Source organism: Melanaphis sacchari, unplaced genomic scaffold, assembly GCF_002803265.2.
Source record: "Melanaphis sacchari strain LSU unplaced genomic scaffold, SCAv2.0 Contig174_pilon_pilon, whole genome shotgun sequence".
Classification (NCBI taxonomy): Eukaryota; Metazoa; Arthropoda; class Insecta; order Hemiptera; family Aphididae; genus Melanaphis; species Melanaphis sacchari.
The window spans coordinates 654,707-671,671 of record NW_020270814.1 but is presented as its reverse complement, the minus strand read 5'-3'; the positions used below and the strand labels follow the sequence as shown (position 1 = coordinate 671,671).

Genomic DNA, 16,965 nt, shown 5'->3' with positions numbered 1-16,965 from the left:
ATAAAAGTTTAGACTGACATAACATAAATAACTGAAACATATAAAAAAAAGCAAATATTAAGTAAATTGTATGTTTTGAATTATAAAATTAAAATTAAAATAATATATTTATCACTTAAATTAAGAGTTGTGTTGAAAATTAGTAATTAACTTTAAATCCAAAACTTTTACAGTTCTTCGATGTTTATCGCACATAACAAATAATTTAAAACTATATCAATTGGATTATTTTATTTATATTATTTCCAGATCTTCACTCAAACATCAAATGGTTTTATTTTTTGGAAACCGATAAACAATGACTATGAACAGTTTCGTCACTTTATTTGGTGTCACAACTAATCACAACATAACTATTTGATGCATGGTTAGTTAAATGAATCAGTAACAATTATTCACAAAACAAAACTAATAATTTAATAAGTAACAACAAAACAAAGTTAAACAAAATCGTTAATCGCAAATTCTTAACGTTTTGAAAAATGGTTATGGCAATAGGACATAGGTGATAGGTAGTCGATGACGCATTGACGCGTCACGCGACAAAAGATGTAAACAAAATAACGGCCGGATCGGCAAATCAGAGTGACCAATACACAAATATTTATATGCTGTACGCGACTTGCATTGCGTTAGTATGACATCGCGTGTTGTCTTTGTTTACATCAGACTCGCCGAATAGAGTTAGACATTAGTCTCCTGGTTTAATTAGGGTAGCGTCAGCGCCGTCCAGCAGTCAGCCTTTAACAATTTGACATCGAGTGACTTAAGTAATTTACTAATATCTAAAAGAATGAAAACAATTTAAGTGACTACAACTACAACTTAATTTTTATAGTACGGTTTTGTTCAATGATAATAACAAATTTCAAGATTGTCGCCAAATGTCGATTGATGTTTTGAAGTATTGAAGCTGTCAGAGTGCAAGAGTGCAGTTCTTGTTACAGTTTAACCCTCTTGTCGTCGTATCAACTCGCTGTGCTTATACCTACTCGTCAGACGTTCAAGTGTTAGAACGTTTTCAATAACTCGTTTAGCACAATTCTTTTATATACTGTTCAGAACATTGAGAAAATGAGATTGCCAACATGAGGTACGTATAATATATATTTATGATGTTATTATAGGGTGACCATAAGTCCGCTTTTTCAAGTTTTCTCCCATTATTAATAAACATTATGAAATTATTTTATTTACTTATTTCGATATTTATCACAAACTCGATAGAATATTCAAATCTATACTTTTAGGTTTCTGTTTACAATAAATTATTATAATTGTTGTGGTAAAATTTAAAACTATTAATATCACATCGTTATTGGAAGCGTTAAATCGTAGGCTTAAAAATAAAATACAATATAGTATTAATGGTTAAACATACATAATGTTATTATTATTATCATAGTATGGCAGACTTTATTCCATTGGGCCTTGGAACTAATTAATGTCCAATACTTAGACAGTACCCTAATTTTTAACATATTGCATATCTAATTGTAAATTAAAACTATGTAAATAGAAACAGTTGTATAAGTGTAGTTTATGCACACAACATTAAGTGCTAATATCAAGATATTTATTTTGAGTCTAAAATAAAATGATTTAAATACAATAATGCTTTTTAAGAAGAAAACATAATAAATACCCAAAATTCAAAATTTGCTTATTAAACAAAAATTGTATATACATAATTATTTTATCATATGAACTTAATTATGTTATTTTAATTAAATAATTATAAATGAATTTTCTTATTTCCATACTTTGAATTTGTCAATGACCATGTCAATATTAATACTAGACGTAAAGGTTTAGTAAACATACAATAAACTATTAAGTAAGTTTTGATTTATAGTACTCGGATTTATATTTCATTATTGAACACTGAAAATAGTAAACACTCATTCACAGGAAGGTCTTGTAATCCACTGTATTTAAAATGATTAATTTCAATACAGTGAAAAATCCATTAAATTTTTATGTAATTATTTCCTTCATATAATATAGCCACAAATTTATTGATTCATTATTAGTATTAGTATCTGGTTGAAAATATTATTATGTCTTAAAAAGATTCTGGTTGAGCCAGGTTTGGCTAGTTTACATGTATAGTTGCGTTAATAACGCTCTATGGTTATTATACCTAATAAAGCGGCAACTTATTCTTAAATGAGTATAATTCCACCACTATAAGTTTTATCATTTATAATGGCTCATTACATTGTATAAGGATTAATTTAAAATTAACTGAACTTATAATAGTTTGTTTTCAAAATATCAAAAAGATTAATCAACATTTAAAATAGAATTTCTTTTAAGATGCTCATGAACATTTGTAAATTGGTGTTTTAGAATATTACTGACGTTCAAACATACCAATAACATGTATGTGCAAAAATATTTATTGGCATTACTAGCTTGCATTAAAAATATACAAGGTACTTCTTATTTTTAAATGATCCAAATGGGTTCACTAACAAAGTAGATGTACCGCAACACAAGAAGGATATTCCCATTTCATACCATCTTACACAATTACTTATTTGACCAATTTTTATTGCACATCATCTTTTTTAAAACAAATTTATAATGCAAAATTACTTGTGCACAAACTAAGGCTAAATCAATTGTTTTAATGTGGCAGTCTTTATCATACAATAAATTTATAAAGAACTAAATAAAATCTATTTAATACACATTTCAATCCAAACTAGAATGCAACCAAATGCCATAAATAAATTTACAAGAAGAAACTGCAGATATTTTTGACATCAATTTATAATTTAAGGTTTGAAAAGCGTTCAAGTTGTTCGATAAAATTAATGTTTTTCAATTTAAACAATTCAAAACAAACATTTTGGGGTATGTTGGCATTGCTCATATTTTGATTCATAATATTTTAGATTATTATTTTAGCCAAGCATAAAGTATCTGTGTTTTATTTTTATATTATGATCATCCCATGTGTTACCCAATGAGTTATTTTGAATATATTTTAATTGTTTTATAAGTACTTATATTCATAATCATTTTTAGATCATCTGGCAAATACTGAATACTTACCATTTGATATCGACGAGCAACTGCCTTAGTAAATCGAAAGCATTTTATAATGCTTCATCTCACCCAGTGTTCTCAAAGAATACACCATAAAACCATTGGAGGAGGTTGATTTTGAAAGAACTAAAAGACATCGGTTTTGTTTTGAAAATTGAATGATTTAATTTCTGACATTTAACATTGTCTAAAACTAGAATCAAATTATATCATTACATTTCACAATGAAATTGTTAATGATTCATTTCTAATGCTATTATTTATTATTGTAAAATCAAGAATCAGTACGTAACTGAACGAAGTATACCAGTAGTTATACCTATAACTTGAGATATCTATATATTGAGCTTATATTTGACATCAGTGTTAATCAAATGGTTGAAATCAAGTATTGGTCTTATCAGAAAGTTCATAAAATTTATCACACGTTCATATTATATTTTTATTACATATAAACACGATCAACTGTATTATGATATGATTATGTATAAATATTATAAATACTAAATATTTTTGTTTAAATTTTGCTTTATCTTAGTGAGCATGAGTTTTTTTTTCATAGACAGATTATGCCTTTAGTGACTATTGTATAAGCATTAGTTAGTTATTAAAAAAAAAAAAAAATGTAGTGCATGGGATTTAACTAATAAAATTTATTGTTGATATTATAAAAATGCATACTTGCTTGTTTTTTTTTTTATATTATTATACATTATTAATTTAATGTGAATTTGAATTTGAATTTAGGTGTAATTGAAGAGGACATTATTATTATTTTAGTTGTAATTATGCCTGCATTTAGAAATACTGAAGATTCTTATGCTATGGATATTGGTTTAGTTGGAATAAGTGACGGTGTAATACATTCAAACCTAAGTGTGTCTGATGTGGTCTGATGGACCAAGAAATGAAGGTAACTATTAATGTGTTGAATGTTGTTTTATTATTAATCAAGTTTTATTGTTAGTTTAACAATTAAGGTATTTCATTGTGTCTATCTAAACTAAGTGAAAAAAAAACAAAATTAAAGGTGTATTGGCAGAGATAAATATGTGTAATCACAATTGGCTCCAAGAAAAAATGTTCTATATGATGCTTTCAAAATCTATAGACAAAAAGATTTAGGTGTCTACAAGTGATACACAAAAACTAGAATTCGACTAAAAATTGCTGATAAATTTATAAATAGGTACTAATATACAGTCGTGTGAACTAAACCAGTTCACTAGACAATTTATTGAATATCAAATTCGAATGCAACTGCAGAAGCCGTATAGAAGACATTTCACAGTAGATGATAAAGTGAAAAAGTATATAAAACACTTTCAAAGGTTTTTGCTCTTCTTTCCCAAAAATAAATCATGGATTTATTGAATAATATACCATTTGATACAGAAATTAATAAATTATATTTGATCATTTAAAAATTGCAGTAAGCTGGATTGTTATTGTTCATTAATTTTTGATGAGATCTCAATTTCTTCATCATTACAGTTTACGGAAAATAATGGAAAAGTAATTGGTTTTTAAGACATTGATAACAATAATTGCTTACCAAAGTTTGCGGATATAGTACTTGTTTTTATAGTGAGAGGACTCAGAAAAAAGTTGAGTACCAGTTTCTTTTTATCTGATCAATAGTAACATAAACAATCCTAATTTATCGACTATACTAAAAGATGTTAGTAAAGCAGTGCAATCAACAGGCCTTACTATAATTTCTATGGTTTGTGATCAAGCCCCATCCAATATTGCTGTTATTAACCAGTTAATAAAAGATACTACTGATGTTAAGGAAGGGAAAAAAATGATGTATTTGGTTTTGAAGTTGGTGGTCAAGAAATAATTCACATATGGAAACAAACAGAGAAATGCTCCATGTAACATGTTCAATTTTATGAATTTAAAAAGACTACTTTAGTGTACTTTACAACTTTACAGAGGGAAGCTATCTTGTGCTTAAGCTCTCCGGTTATTATGTTTATCCAGAAAATATAAAAAAAATAAAAATGTCAATTGCAGTCCAAGTCTTCAGTCAGCGTGTTGGAGCAATCACGAAAAGAATTGCCATAATGACTAACTTCACTAGTAAGCTTTATTTTTAATTTAACAAACATGAAACAATATTTTTAACTTTTGTTAATTTACTTGAACAATTGAAATATTATTTTTATTGCATATATTTCTTACAGTTTTTATTAATTGTTATAGGATACAAAGGCATTGACTCTAGGGCAGAGGATACTTGTCAATATTATCAACAATATATTAACAACCTTTTTGACAGTGCTAATGGAAATTTCATTAAACCTAGTCCAGGTAAAGAGAAGAGCTGTGTAGTGAGGTTATATTAAACTCGTTTCATTGAAATTTTTGAATAAACTTGCTCGAAGTTCTAAGTAGCATGAAGTATGAAACAACAAAACGATTCCATTAGTTTCAAACTGGATCATAACTATCTAAGGAATGCAGTTAATTTGTAAGCGATTATTGTAAAACTTTTAGTTTAATAAGAAGCCATGGAATAAGGAATATTAACTCAACCTCTGTAAAGCTCTCGTCATTAATAATTTTACATCTAGTAGTCATTACATTAGTACAAACTGTGAAGATGATGACTGTGATCAATAGAGTTTTGGATAATTTAAAAGAATTTTTATTTAATGAAATAACATTTGAACTTATTGTTAAAGAATCTAATAATAATGATTAATGACCAACTACAAACTACTTTAGTGTCAATGTCTCCCAATAATGATAATATTATAACCTTAGGCAGTAGAGCCTATGTCAGTGAGTGGATTATTAAGAAGGTCAAGCAATTAACTAAAAATTGTTCTACCTGTATTTCAAAACTGTGTTACATATCCTTTGAATGAACATTTTTTAATTGTAGAAAGCCAATATTCTCAGTGTAACTTTTTTTACCTGGATAAAGAAATAATTTATGTATAAGTTTGATTATAAATTTATTTAATTCTAATTTCCATAGGTATGTGAATAAAAATAATGCACTTTGTGAATTGTTTTTATTTGTTTCTCAGAATGTAATTATTGGTTATTTAGTTTGTCATGAACATAATTTATTTACAATTGTTCTCAAAACAGCTTGTAAATAATTAATTTATTGATATGTAAACCCTATAAATTATACGCTGTGTAAAGAGGAAAAAACAATTATACTTTTGATCCAATAAAACTTTCTGCCATTTCTTATCATGATAAATATTCTAAGAATAAGGTTTTGCTTCAGCAAAATGTTAACTATGAATAGACAAAATCATTGCATTATTTTTTCATTAGCTAATAATTCATAATTATCTTAATCGTAATTTATGATAACATATATTAATTAAATGTAAAATAATAATTAATTAGTTATATTTTGTACACATTTTTTTGTTTTTGATGAAGTATTAATGTATAGATATAATTTGTATAAAACAATAAATATACTTGTTATATGTAAATAATTGTTTGACGTATACATTTTAAGTTTCATGACAAAATAAATATTTATTGACATTTGACATAATGAATTGATTATATTACTTTATTTTATTTAGTATATAAGTATTGACTATTGAGAATACTTAAAAATTTAAAAATATTAATCATTAATTTTGATAATAATTTCGATAGCATTTATATCGATATTGTAGTAGTAATATTAATCGTAATCAAATCGATTGTATAGTAACTAAGACAACCGTCGTGAGCGCTAAATCAGTATTGCATTTATAACCTCACTGTTTAACAGATGTTTGATTACTTTTTTTTCCACTAGTAAAATTGGATGAGGCGCTTTTAATTTTCTCACTTATCGTCTATCGTGAATCGTCTCGGTCAAATAATTTTCGCCGTATTAAAATTTGTGTCATTATTTTCGAGTATTTCTTAAGATTTTATTGAACTCCAAAAATATTCATCTAATTGGAATTAAATAACCAACGACGATGTTTTCTTCAGTGTTGCGTTCTTGTTCAAAAATGTCCCGTGGAGTCATGACCGTCGGGCGACAATCTACAATTAAACCGATCACTGCTGTTTCTACAAGGTAATAAATACACTACTTGGTGTTCGGACTACGTTTTTATAGATATGTTTTCGATCGTTTATATCGTCCGTTAGGTTTATGTCTGAACATAAAGAAGAGACCGATGAAGAATTCTACTCAAGATATGAAGCATATTTCAACCGTAGTGACATTGACGGGTGGGAAGCAAGGAAAGCAATGAATGATCTAGCTGGTCAAGATGCTATAGCTGAACCAAAAGTATGTTTAATTGTTTTCTATGCTATTTTAATATTTATTATACTAACCAATGTATGACTGACTGATGGTTGTTTTCTGTTTTTATTAGGTGATTATTGCTGCCCTGAAAGCTTGTCGCCGTCTCAATGATTATGCTATGGCAATAAGATTTCTTGAGAGTGTGCGAATTAAAAGTGAAATTGATAAAAGCATCTACCCTTATATTTTACAAGAAATCTCACCTACTCTACAGGAATTAGGTATTGACACACCTGAAGCTCTTGGATATGACAAACCAGAATTAGCATTAGATGATGTTGATCACATTTATTAAAAATATTATAATTTTGTAATCACTGGCGTTCAATGTTCAAGTTAAAAAAAATGTATATTAGAAAAATATTGTTAATTTGTGTTGAAAAAAAGTAATAATAAAAATATTAAACACTTATTGTAGTAAATATTACTTTTGCTTAAGTTTTTTCTTGAAATACATAAGTATATTTATTAAAATTTACAATTAGTTACATTAATTATACGTTTTTATTTTAATATTAAGTGGTGATGTTAAATTTCAAAAAAGTAATTTGCAAAAGACAATTTATTTAAAAAGGTAGTTCTAGATTTGTTAACTGATATTGATATATTTATGAGATAGTAAGTTACTTAATAATTTTTTGTTACATATTTAACTAAATATGTTATGGTAGAAATAAAAATAAATTTAAATACTTATTAATCAATAATATAAACTAACATTGATATTAGGTAGTCATCAAAAGTTACTTAAAAATATTGGCAATTGACATTTATAAAATTAAATGAAAAAAATTAATTGATATTATATTTGAAAAAAAATCAATTGCATAAAAATTAAAAACCTAAATGAACAAATTAATAAAAAATTTTTTTAAATTTGTATATTATGTTAGGAGAACAGAATATTAAAATAATTTAATTATATTGCTAACATTTATATGTGCTATATAGAAATCTACAAATCCATATAAGCTATAAATTTTTTTATTTTTATCAATATATTGTTTTAATTATTCCCCTAGAATTAATTTAATTTATGAAAAGTTCTTAGGATCAAATTAATTGTACTTACTTTTTTTATACCACACAATTTAAAAAAAAACTTGCTTGTTCATGTCTTTTTGATTTGATGCAATTTTCCAATTTATTAGTTTTAACTTCTCTGTTAAATGTACATAGTGAATTAGTGAATGAAATAAATGAGTAATGAGAAAGAAGTATTAATGTAAAGTTGAAATTCTAGAAATGTGGAATTGAAAGTAGTCCAACATTTTTTAATCTTTTTTGTGAGAAAAACCTTTGAGTTAGAGATTCAACATGCTGAATTATATTTTTTAAATATTTTAAAGTATTTATATTAGCTATTGAGTATCATTTTCTTAATTCATTAATAGACCATGATGGCCTCCATCTCATTTTTGACTTTGGCAATTATCATCCACAAATAAAACATACAATTGAATTTTTATATCAACTGATTTGTAATAGATATATGCATCAACATAAACCATCTAGATATAACAACTTGGTAACAAGTATACAAATTAATATTATCAGAACCGTTTTAGTTGAGATAGGTATTAAATGATTATGATTTTAATTTCCTCAACTAAAGAGGGGTATTAAAAAAATTCTACTTTCATTTTCGACTTTTCGAGTCTTGTAAATACATCAATCTCGTTTACTTTTTTTTGTTTTTACTAACAATATTTTAGTAAATGGTGATTTATCATTGAATTGTCTTTGAATTTTGTAATTTTTTACAATTTGCAATTAGTATGAGGTACTTAGTAGGTAGATACTTAATTGTCCTGACAATCTTCTTTCAGGACGTTATTTGTCCGTATTTTCAAATCTATCCCTTATTAATCCCGTTTTTTACTTTACTGTTATAATTTATAACTTTCGAAATTGATTTTAGGAAAAAGTCGTTTATTTATGGTATTTTCGTATGACATAATTGAATAGAATAATAAAAAAATCTATACTTTTCAATAGTATTTTTGGATTCTTGTTTTTACCATAATTATAGCTGAATCACATTGTTGTTGGCGACGTAAACCGTATACCTACGTATAATAGTATTATATTACCGACCAGAGCGATTGACCACGAATACACGTCATAATGTCGTGGTAAAAATGTCGTAAACACAAAAAAGTCGCGAATACAAAAATATCGCGATGTCAAGAATATGAAAAATATAATATAAATATTATAATTGGAGTTTGGATTTATATGTATTTATGAAATCAAAATATGTACATGAATATGTAGTAAAAACTCAAAATATGTATTTTAATAATAGGTATGATTTATTTATTAATATATCTATATGACTATATATACCTGTGATGTCAGTGTTCCTAATACAGAATGGGTACTAAGTTGAGAAGTTTTTGCAATATTTTTAAGTCTTGCCATTACTTCTTTAGCTTCAGCTTTTACAATATCGGCAACATGGTTATGTTCAGTAGTATGAACTACATTTTGTCTAGATGAATGTAATCGACCGCGACATTTCTTTGTATTATACTCTATGGCAGGGGTCTCCAACCTACGGCCCGCGGGCCAGATCCGGCCCGCCAAGCTAATTAATGTTTTGAAAATAATATATTAATTTTCATTGTTTTTAATTTATTTTTTATTAAATTAATTAATAAATTAAAAAATTATATAAATAAACATACATTTTTTTAAATAAATCTCATCTATTCTTATTTATTTCTCAATTTCATAATCTATCAGATATTCCTAGAATCCTAGATAGACAACATTTTTTTTTTTTTAAACAATAGACAACACATTTCTAAAAATGTTGGCCCGCGATGCCAAAGCGTATATCAAATTTGGCCCGCCGTAAAAAAAGGTTGGAGACCCCTGCTCTATGCACTTCAAAAAATTTTATTTTCGTTTTCTCTTTCTTTTTTGTATAAAAAGAAATTAAACTTAATTTTCCATTTTTTTGGTTTATTATATACTCAAATGATATAATGTATAGATTATATACTTATTTATATTATAGAGTTTCTGCTATGGTTGTAGATTACACACTAACACTAACTACACACTAATATGTATACTGAACTTTATTTTCGTAGTTATTGTATGATACCTACTTTAATTTAATCTAATCTCACCTACGACTGAACGAAAACCGGAACTACGAGTCACATCGGCGACTACGGCGATAATTATTACCTGCGACATTTTTGTTTTGGCGATATTTTTATCGCGACGTTTTTGTTGCGATATTTTTACCACGACATTTTGACGCGACACCATTGACCACAACCTGTTTCTTATAAAACGTTTATTATTATAATTATTATTTTATTATTCTAAGTATATCCCAATTATAATAGCTCCATGTTGAGCACAAGTGTTGTCACACATATTTTGAAATTAGAAAAATCTCGGTATGCTATAATCGGATTTCAAACAGATAGGAAAAACAGTATGAGTAAAGCAATGTCATGTTTTGATCATTGTAAAATCAAAAACTTAAAGGTTTATTTAAATTCTGAAGTATTATCCTACGAAGAATTTCAAAGCGACTTTAACAAGATAGCTACATTATATCACGAGAGTTCCAGATATCCTACTATGGTCGTGATAATGTTACTACTCTACTGACTCCATTAGATTTTAAAAAAACTATCGCCGATCATAGTTGTGGATATGACTGCGTATGAGCAGACAGAACTATTATGTAAAAACGTCAACTGTTGATTTAAGGATTGAGATGAGACTGAAGTAGCGTTTCAGCCTCCACTTTGGCATATTGCTTAATATTACATGACCAAATTATAACTTATAATCTATTTAATGGCGAAGTAAGAACAATGTAAATATTTATTGTCAAACTTAATATTAATTCAATGAATAAAAAAATAATTTTTATACACATCATGCTTTTATTTTACATAAATTATTAATACAACTGTACTAAGTACTTATAAGGGTGTATACTATACGATAGGACGAGTGGGAAGGGAGGCTAGCTGAGAACGTAAGTGATAAACATGAATGGGAGGAGAGGGGCTGGGCCGAGCATGCCCGGATATGAGCGTGATAGCATAAAGCTATAGACTGGGCAGGGTAGCCGGATTCACCGGTTTTGCGGGGGATCCAGAACATACTATTGACGTGGATTGGCAGTGCTTGTTGGGTTCAGGAGATCTACCGGCACTCGCTGGACAGTGTGACTTATGAGCAACGGTTATTATGGTCTTTTTTTAGGATGGATTTTATGATTCGTAGAATTATTATAATAATAATTGTTAATAATAGTAATATTGCAGTTATTCATTTTAATATTACCATTATCAAGGCTATTATCAAATAGTACATTAGTACCATTACCAATCTCGTTTAAATGTTTGATTGTATTATTTGTATAAGATTTTTCTTTGTTTTTCGAAGTATTTTGTATTTTTGTCTTATGGCATCATATACTATTTTGGGGAACCTTTTAGCAAGGGCTAACAAAAGTTTGGCTCCGGTTGATCGGGAACCGACAAAACGCATAGTGTGATCCTAGCCTAAGATTATATAATTATGCCACTCTCTCGTTATCGAAAATATAATATCCGATAATGAAATTCAATTATGTACATGACATACCATTAACTGAAATCATGATGTTTTTGATTTAAAAATCTAGACTTGTGCTTACGGGAATTTAATTATAGTTTTCTAAAAAAGAAGCCTCTGGGGGGGATATATCAACATATCTCCCCCCATAATTACGCCACTGATACTTACCAGCTACTAGGTATATAATATGTACCTAGTACCTATAGGTATTATATAGGATAATAGATATTCATAACATTTTTATTATTAGGTACTTAAAATGGATCAGTAATCAGTATGTTGACTATTTAAATCAGTGATAATAGTTTGTGTAATTTACTATACAAGAGTATCCATATAGGTTGTTGCATTGTGTTGGGGGAGGGTAGTAACGATTATGCAGTTTTCTCTACAATTTCAGTCATTCATAAAGAAAAAGAAGTATCTATAGGTAATGGTATTATTGGAACATGAAATAATTAATGATTATGTCTAATCAATGATTATAATTTATAAATTATAATATTGTACCTACCTACTAAGTAAGTACTAAGTACATATCTATATAATTAAATATATTTATAATAGTAAATTAAAGTAAACAGGTAAATAACGGGCATTTATTTCTATGAATAACCCATATAGGTAATATGTAATTATATATGTTATGGTATGACTGGTATGAGGAAAAAAGTATTGCATTATGTATTCTTAGTAAATGTAAATATAAATTTTTGGGTTTCAACTTGTAAAAATCAAATTATGGGATCAGTAACCTTACCGCATAAACCTATAAAATAAGTTTATGGTTAAGTGTACCTATACAGTAGTACCAGTATTTTCAATGTTCTAAAATAAGACTTGAACAAAGTTTTTGTGTCGCTATAAAATAATGTTTGAAAACGTAATTTTTTAAACATCGTTTGATTACAATACAGTTGTAATTCGAGTTGAGTTAAAGCGGGAACAAAACAACTAAATGTTTTTAAACAATAATCGAAATCAGACAAATTGCTCTGTAACAAAAAAATAAAAATAAAATATAGATAATTACAATTAGGTACTATAGTAATATAAGCAAATACCTATAATATTTCATTCAAAAAACTTTTTTAAATTGAAAAATATTATTTTAAGTAAAATTACGTAAAGTAAGATAAGAACCGGGGCACTAAGTTTTAGAACTTTTATTAACCTAAAACCTATTAAAATGCATTAGGACAAAGTTTGTTAGGTACTAAAATTAAGTCCAACACACCGAGTTATAAATTATAATCGGTAACTCGTCATTATAATTTGGGCCTACAGTTAGGAGTATAAAATTGGTTGTATGGTAAATTAAATTAAATCTTCAAATAATTTAATATCCTCTGTGACTAATCTGTTATCAAATTAAAAATATATTAAAATAAGTTTAGTACTCTATTCCTATAAACATTTTAAAACTAGCAAATATTTTAAAAACAATTTTGGAGAAAAAATCCAAATTACCTTTACATGTTTAAAATAATTATAAATTATGAAAAATTAATAACATGACGTTCAAAAATATTATCACGTAATTCTTTTTTCGTCGTTTTTCTTAAAAATTAGTGATCACTTTATTTACGATGTAAATAAATAGTTGTCCTATAGTTTTTATGATTCTCGGTAGTTTGTAATATATAAATTTCGTTTTAACATTCGTCAGTTTTTTATCGTTCTATTATTATTATTATTTTTGTGTTATATGCCTACCTGCTTATACCAACGTAGGTACCTACATAAAATATGTAACATGTAACTAATCTTAATGCATGTATTATTATATTACCAATGCAACGCACGGTCCTAATGACATATTGTCGATGATCAAGACGCTTAAATGCAAAAGTTTAATGTGTGGCAGACATCTGTATGTCAAATTTGCGTTGAATATCTTTAGAGAAACCAACCCTGAAAATGTAATAAAGATAAGGTTTTACTATAACTATTCAAAAGGAAATCTGTTGGTGATGAAATGGTACTATTAATGGATGAACTGTTAGAATTCGGTTAGATATAAAAATGAAAAAAAAAGAGATTTCTCACGTCAGTTTCGTAATTTTTAGTTCTGTAACACCCGGTACACTGACTCAAAGGAATATCCATAATATTATTGACGTGCTACAGATGACTTTATCTTGTTTGCCCACCCCACCTCCTCAGGACATCCTTAAATGGCGGCCTTAAAATATATATATTTTTTTATAACCTATTGTAATATGACCGATCTGGTCTCGTTCAGCCGTTAGGTACCATATTTATATCATAATTTATGGGCAAATATCTGCAGTACCTCTGAGATTAGACACCGGCAAGCCGGACATGACGTCATCGTCCAGACAGACGCAGTTGTCGATCCACAGACGTCTCAGACCGACGAGGTTTTCGAACAACAGTCGCAAACTTCCGGCCGACAGGACGTCACCGTTTCGAATCCGTAAACTTGTCAACCGTTTGCCGGCACGCAACGCGCACAGACTGCTGTCTAACGAACAATCCAAGGACGTCAGGGACTCGTACGCGCATTCCGGTATCGCGAACGTCTGAAGTAGCATATCGCGTTCTTTGTCCGCCGATGTCGCGACCACTCGGTTCACGGCCAACGTCCTGATACGCTTCATGTCACGCAAAGATTCCGAAAATTCTCGCAGACATCCCACGTCGTCGCGACTAATATTCAAGTTCAACGTCAAATGCCGGAGACCGCGCAGCCCGGACACGGCCGCGAGTAGACGTGCCGGGAGGTGATTGATTTCCAACCACTGCAGCGACACCTGCAGCGTGATTGGTTTTAATATAATGTTTTACATCAAAATTTAATGAACACTCTCATATGGATGTTATTGGACCGTTACATTTTTAAGTGTTTTACAATATTATATGTTGCTATGAATTGTTGACGAACAAGACTTTAACCTTGCAATTTATGTTTAATCATAAGGTATTATTTTTACGGACAATTTTTAAATTAGACATAACTAGGTATGTAGTTGACATGGGGCGCAATAAATGACTTAAAATTTATCAAAGCAATAATAGTAGTATTCAATTCGAGTAAAACGGGTGAGGATTTAAAATTATACACCGTCGAGATTCACCACCTCGTGAATTGTTACTAATAGAGTTTTTCCTGTCAATCATCCATTTTACAAACGATAATAATTTTACATTTTTAAATCACATCGAAGGGGATTTCTTTTTAATACGTTACACTGTGATGACGAAGTTGAATTTGTCTAGATTAAAATACGAAATGACGATGTTACATTATACAACTATTATAAATATTTTTCAAAAAAAACTTTTTTTTTTATATAAATTGCCGGCGCGACATTTTCAGTGATCGACCGGTCCCCCGTGCGGTACAACTCACTTGTAGGGCCAATGCCGATTCTAGTTTGTCGTAGTCGATCGTCCGGCACGTGCTCAGGTACGGTTTGTCCTGACTCAGCAGCAGGGACTTGAGCCGAAGGACCTGAGACCGCATCGCGCCGAACACGTGACAACACTGGTACAATTGAAGGCTGTCCACGGTGCTGGCCGCAGTGCCCTGCAGGTAGCCGACGATGTTGGCGTCCGATAGCCCCGCGTTGGAAATACCGTTATCGATGGTCGCGTTCGCGTGGTCCAGCCACTCGTACGTCTGACAGTCATCGATGCACACGTCCGCCACGTTCGGGGCACAACTCATGAGCACGTTGAAACACCTGTCCGACACGCCCACGCAGTGCAAGCGCACGCTGCGCAACGCGAGCATCGGTCGCCGGGGCTTGTCGGCCAAGCACATCCGGCCGATGTTCTCGAGGCGTAGCTCTTCCAGACCGTCGCAACAGTTGGTGATCGCGTCCAAGAACGAGTCGGTCAGACAGCTCTGGTTGTCCAGGTGCAGGGACACTACGGACGACGGCCAACCAGCGCCGCTGTTGAATATCCTGCCGATGTCTGCGCGGTTCGTGCCGCAGAATTTCAGGCACAACCGCTTTCTCCGGGGCTCGCGCAACGCTTTTTTAAAGTCCTCGAACCGTCGCCGCCGGTCGTCCACCCGCAGCCGCTGCACCGGCGCGGTGTACACGAACAGCTCTTGTTGCGACAGCGCCGGGTGCAGGGACGCGTACCGGAACGTCCTGTTGACCAGGGCCATCCGGCGCCGGTCGTCAAACGACAGGTACTCCAGGATTTCCGTGATTATCTGTAAAATTCATGTGGACGGAAATAGTGTTGCGCCGGTAGGATTCGATAGCTCGTTCATAATGAAGATAAATATATGCATATAGGTGTACCTACATCAGCTGGTAATGCATGTATATTCATAGTTATCGATTGTAAACTTACTTTGCAGGCCCTAACGATTTAGGGACTATAAAAAATAATAGCCTTATGTCTAGACAATAGACATGCGGTTAGTCCGGACTTGCAGAGTACACCTATAATAAAATAACTGTACTTAAATATTATTTACACACCTCGGGCGGTAACGTTTCCATCGGATTGTTGGTTGTAGTCTTGTAAAGGTATTATAAACAATTATAATAAATAATAATGAAGTTATCGACGCATCTGCAGTCATGTATAGGTTGAATGTTTCTCGGTTGTCTACACTAGTCTGACATAATGCATTATTATATTACAAAATTAAATAATAATGTGCTAATTTCGAAATCAGGAGGTCGCGCGAGTGTAAGACCGTTTCATCTTGATGAAGAATTGCAAGTCGCCATAAATACAGCAAACGATGGTGAAATGAATAATATTTGATTCCAAAAGCGAAATGAGTACATATAATACTACATAGGATCAAATAAAAATAGAATAATTCTTATTAAATTATGCCATAGATCGTCTATTTTTTTTATCAATTATAGAATATTATAGACTGTGCTATTCTATTTTGGTCTAATTATACTGTATGTGCTATACAGTACAATAAGTATTTAAGTATAGGTATAATATAAAACACGTTTATCTGATTCTAAGTTTTGGAAATCTTAAGTAGATATATTTCATAGAGTACT

At 30.0% G+C, this 16,965-nt stretch overlaps 3 protein-coding genes across 3 annotated transcripts; 2 read left to right on the top strand and 1 right to left on the bottom strand.

The window, feature by feature from the left end:
• The first annotated feature begins 3,792 nt into the window (after window positions 1-3,792).
• LOC112592415 lies at window positions 3,793-6,014 on the top strand. Its single transcript, XM_025336446.1, has 3 exons — window positions 3,793-3,970; window positions 4,999-5,145; window positions 5,269-6,014. The coding sequence occupies exons 1-3, from the start codon at window positions 3,943-3,945 to the stop codon at window positions 5,409-5,411; spliced, it is 318 nt and encodes a 105-aa protein (XP_025192231.1). The 5' UTR covers window positions 3,793-3,942; the 3' UTR covers window positions 5,412-6,014.
• An 838-nt stretch (window positions 6,015-6,852) lies between these two features.
• On the top strand, window positions 6,853-7,710 carry LOC112592417 (cytochrome c oxidase subunit 5A, mitochondrial). The gene is made up of 3 exons (XM_025336448.1): window positions 6,853-7,114; window positions 7,189-7,333; window positions 7,422-7,710. Exons 1-3 carry the CDS (start codon window positions 7,014-7,016, stop codon window positions 7,644-7,646), a joined length of 471 nt encoding a protein of 156 aa, XP_025192233.1. The 5' UTR covers window positions 6,853-7,013; the 3' UTR covers window positions 7,647-7,710.
• An 880-nt stretch (window positions 7,711-8,590) lies between these two features.
• On the bottom strand, window positions 8,591-16,437 carry LOC112592404. The gene is made up of 7 exons (XM_025336434.1): window positions 16,417-16,437; window positions 15,327-16,142; window positions 14,247-14,727; window positions 13,743-13,864; window positions 12,866-12,945; window positions 9,701-9,941; window positions 8,591-8,671 (listed from the first exon to the last, which is right to left on the bottom strand). The coding sequence occupies exons 1-7, from the start codon at window positions 16,435-16,437 to the stop codon at window positions 8,591-8,593; spliced, it is 1,842 nt and encodes a 613-aa protein (XP_025192219.1).
• Window positions 16,438-16,965: the final 528 nt, after the last annotated feature.

What these genes read in the sequence shown, in the direction of transcription:
- LOC112592404 (XM_025336434.1), bottom strand. Translation starts at nt 16,437, where the DNA reads ATGGAAACGTTACCGCCCGAG. An exon ending in TGGAAACGTTACCGCCCGAG is followed by an intron (nt 16,143 to 16,416) that starts GTGTGTAAATAA and finishes TGAATTTTACAG; the next exon opens with ATAATCACGGAAATCCTGGA. An exon ending in TAGGAACACTGACATCACAG is followed by an intron (nt 8,672 to 9,700) that starts GTATATATAGTC and finishes AATATAATTCAG; the next exon opens with CATGTTGAATCTCTAACTCA.
- LOC112592415 (XM_025336446.1), top strand. Translation starts at nt 3,943, where the DNA reads ATGTGGTCTGATGGACCAAGAAATGAAG. An exon ending in TGATGGACCAAGAAATGAAG is followed by an intron (nt 3,971 to 4,998) that starts GTAACTATTAAT and finishes ACAACTTTACAG; the next exon opens with AGGGAAGCTATCTTGTGCTT. An exon ending in CATAATGACTAACTTCACTA is followed by an intron (nt 5,146 to 5,268) that starts GTAAGCTTTATT and finishes TAATTGTTATAG; the next exon opens with GATACAAAGGCATTGACTCT.
- LOC112592417 (XM_025336448.1), top strand. Translation starts at nt 7,014, where the DNA reads ATGTTTTCTTCAGTGTTGCGTTCTTGTTCAAAAATGTCCCGTGGAGTC. An exon ending in ATCACTGCTGTTTCTACAAG is followed by an intron (nt 7,115 to 7,188) that starts GTAATAAATACA and finishes ATCGTCCGTTAG; the next exon opens with GTTTATGTCTGAACATAAAG. An exon ending in ATGCTATAGCTGAACCAAAA is followed by an intron (nt 7,334 to 7,421) that starts GTATGTTTAATT and finishes TGTTTTTATTAG; the next exon opens with GTGATTATTGCTGCCCTGAA.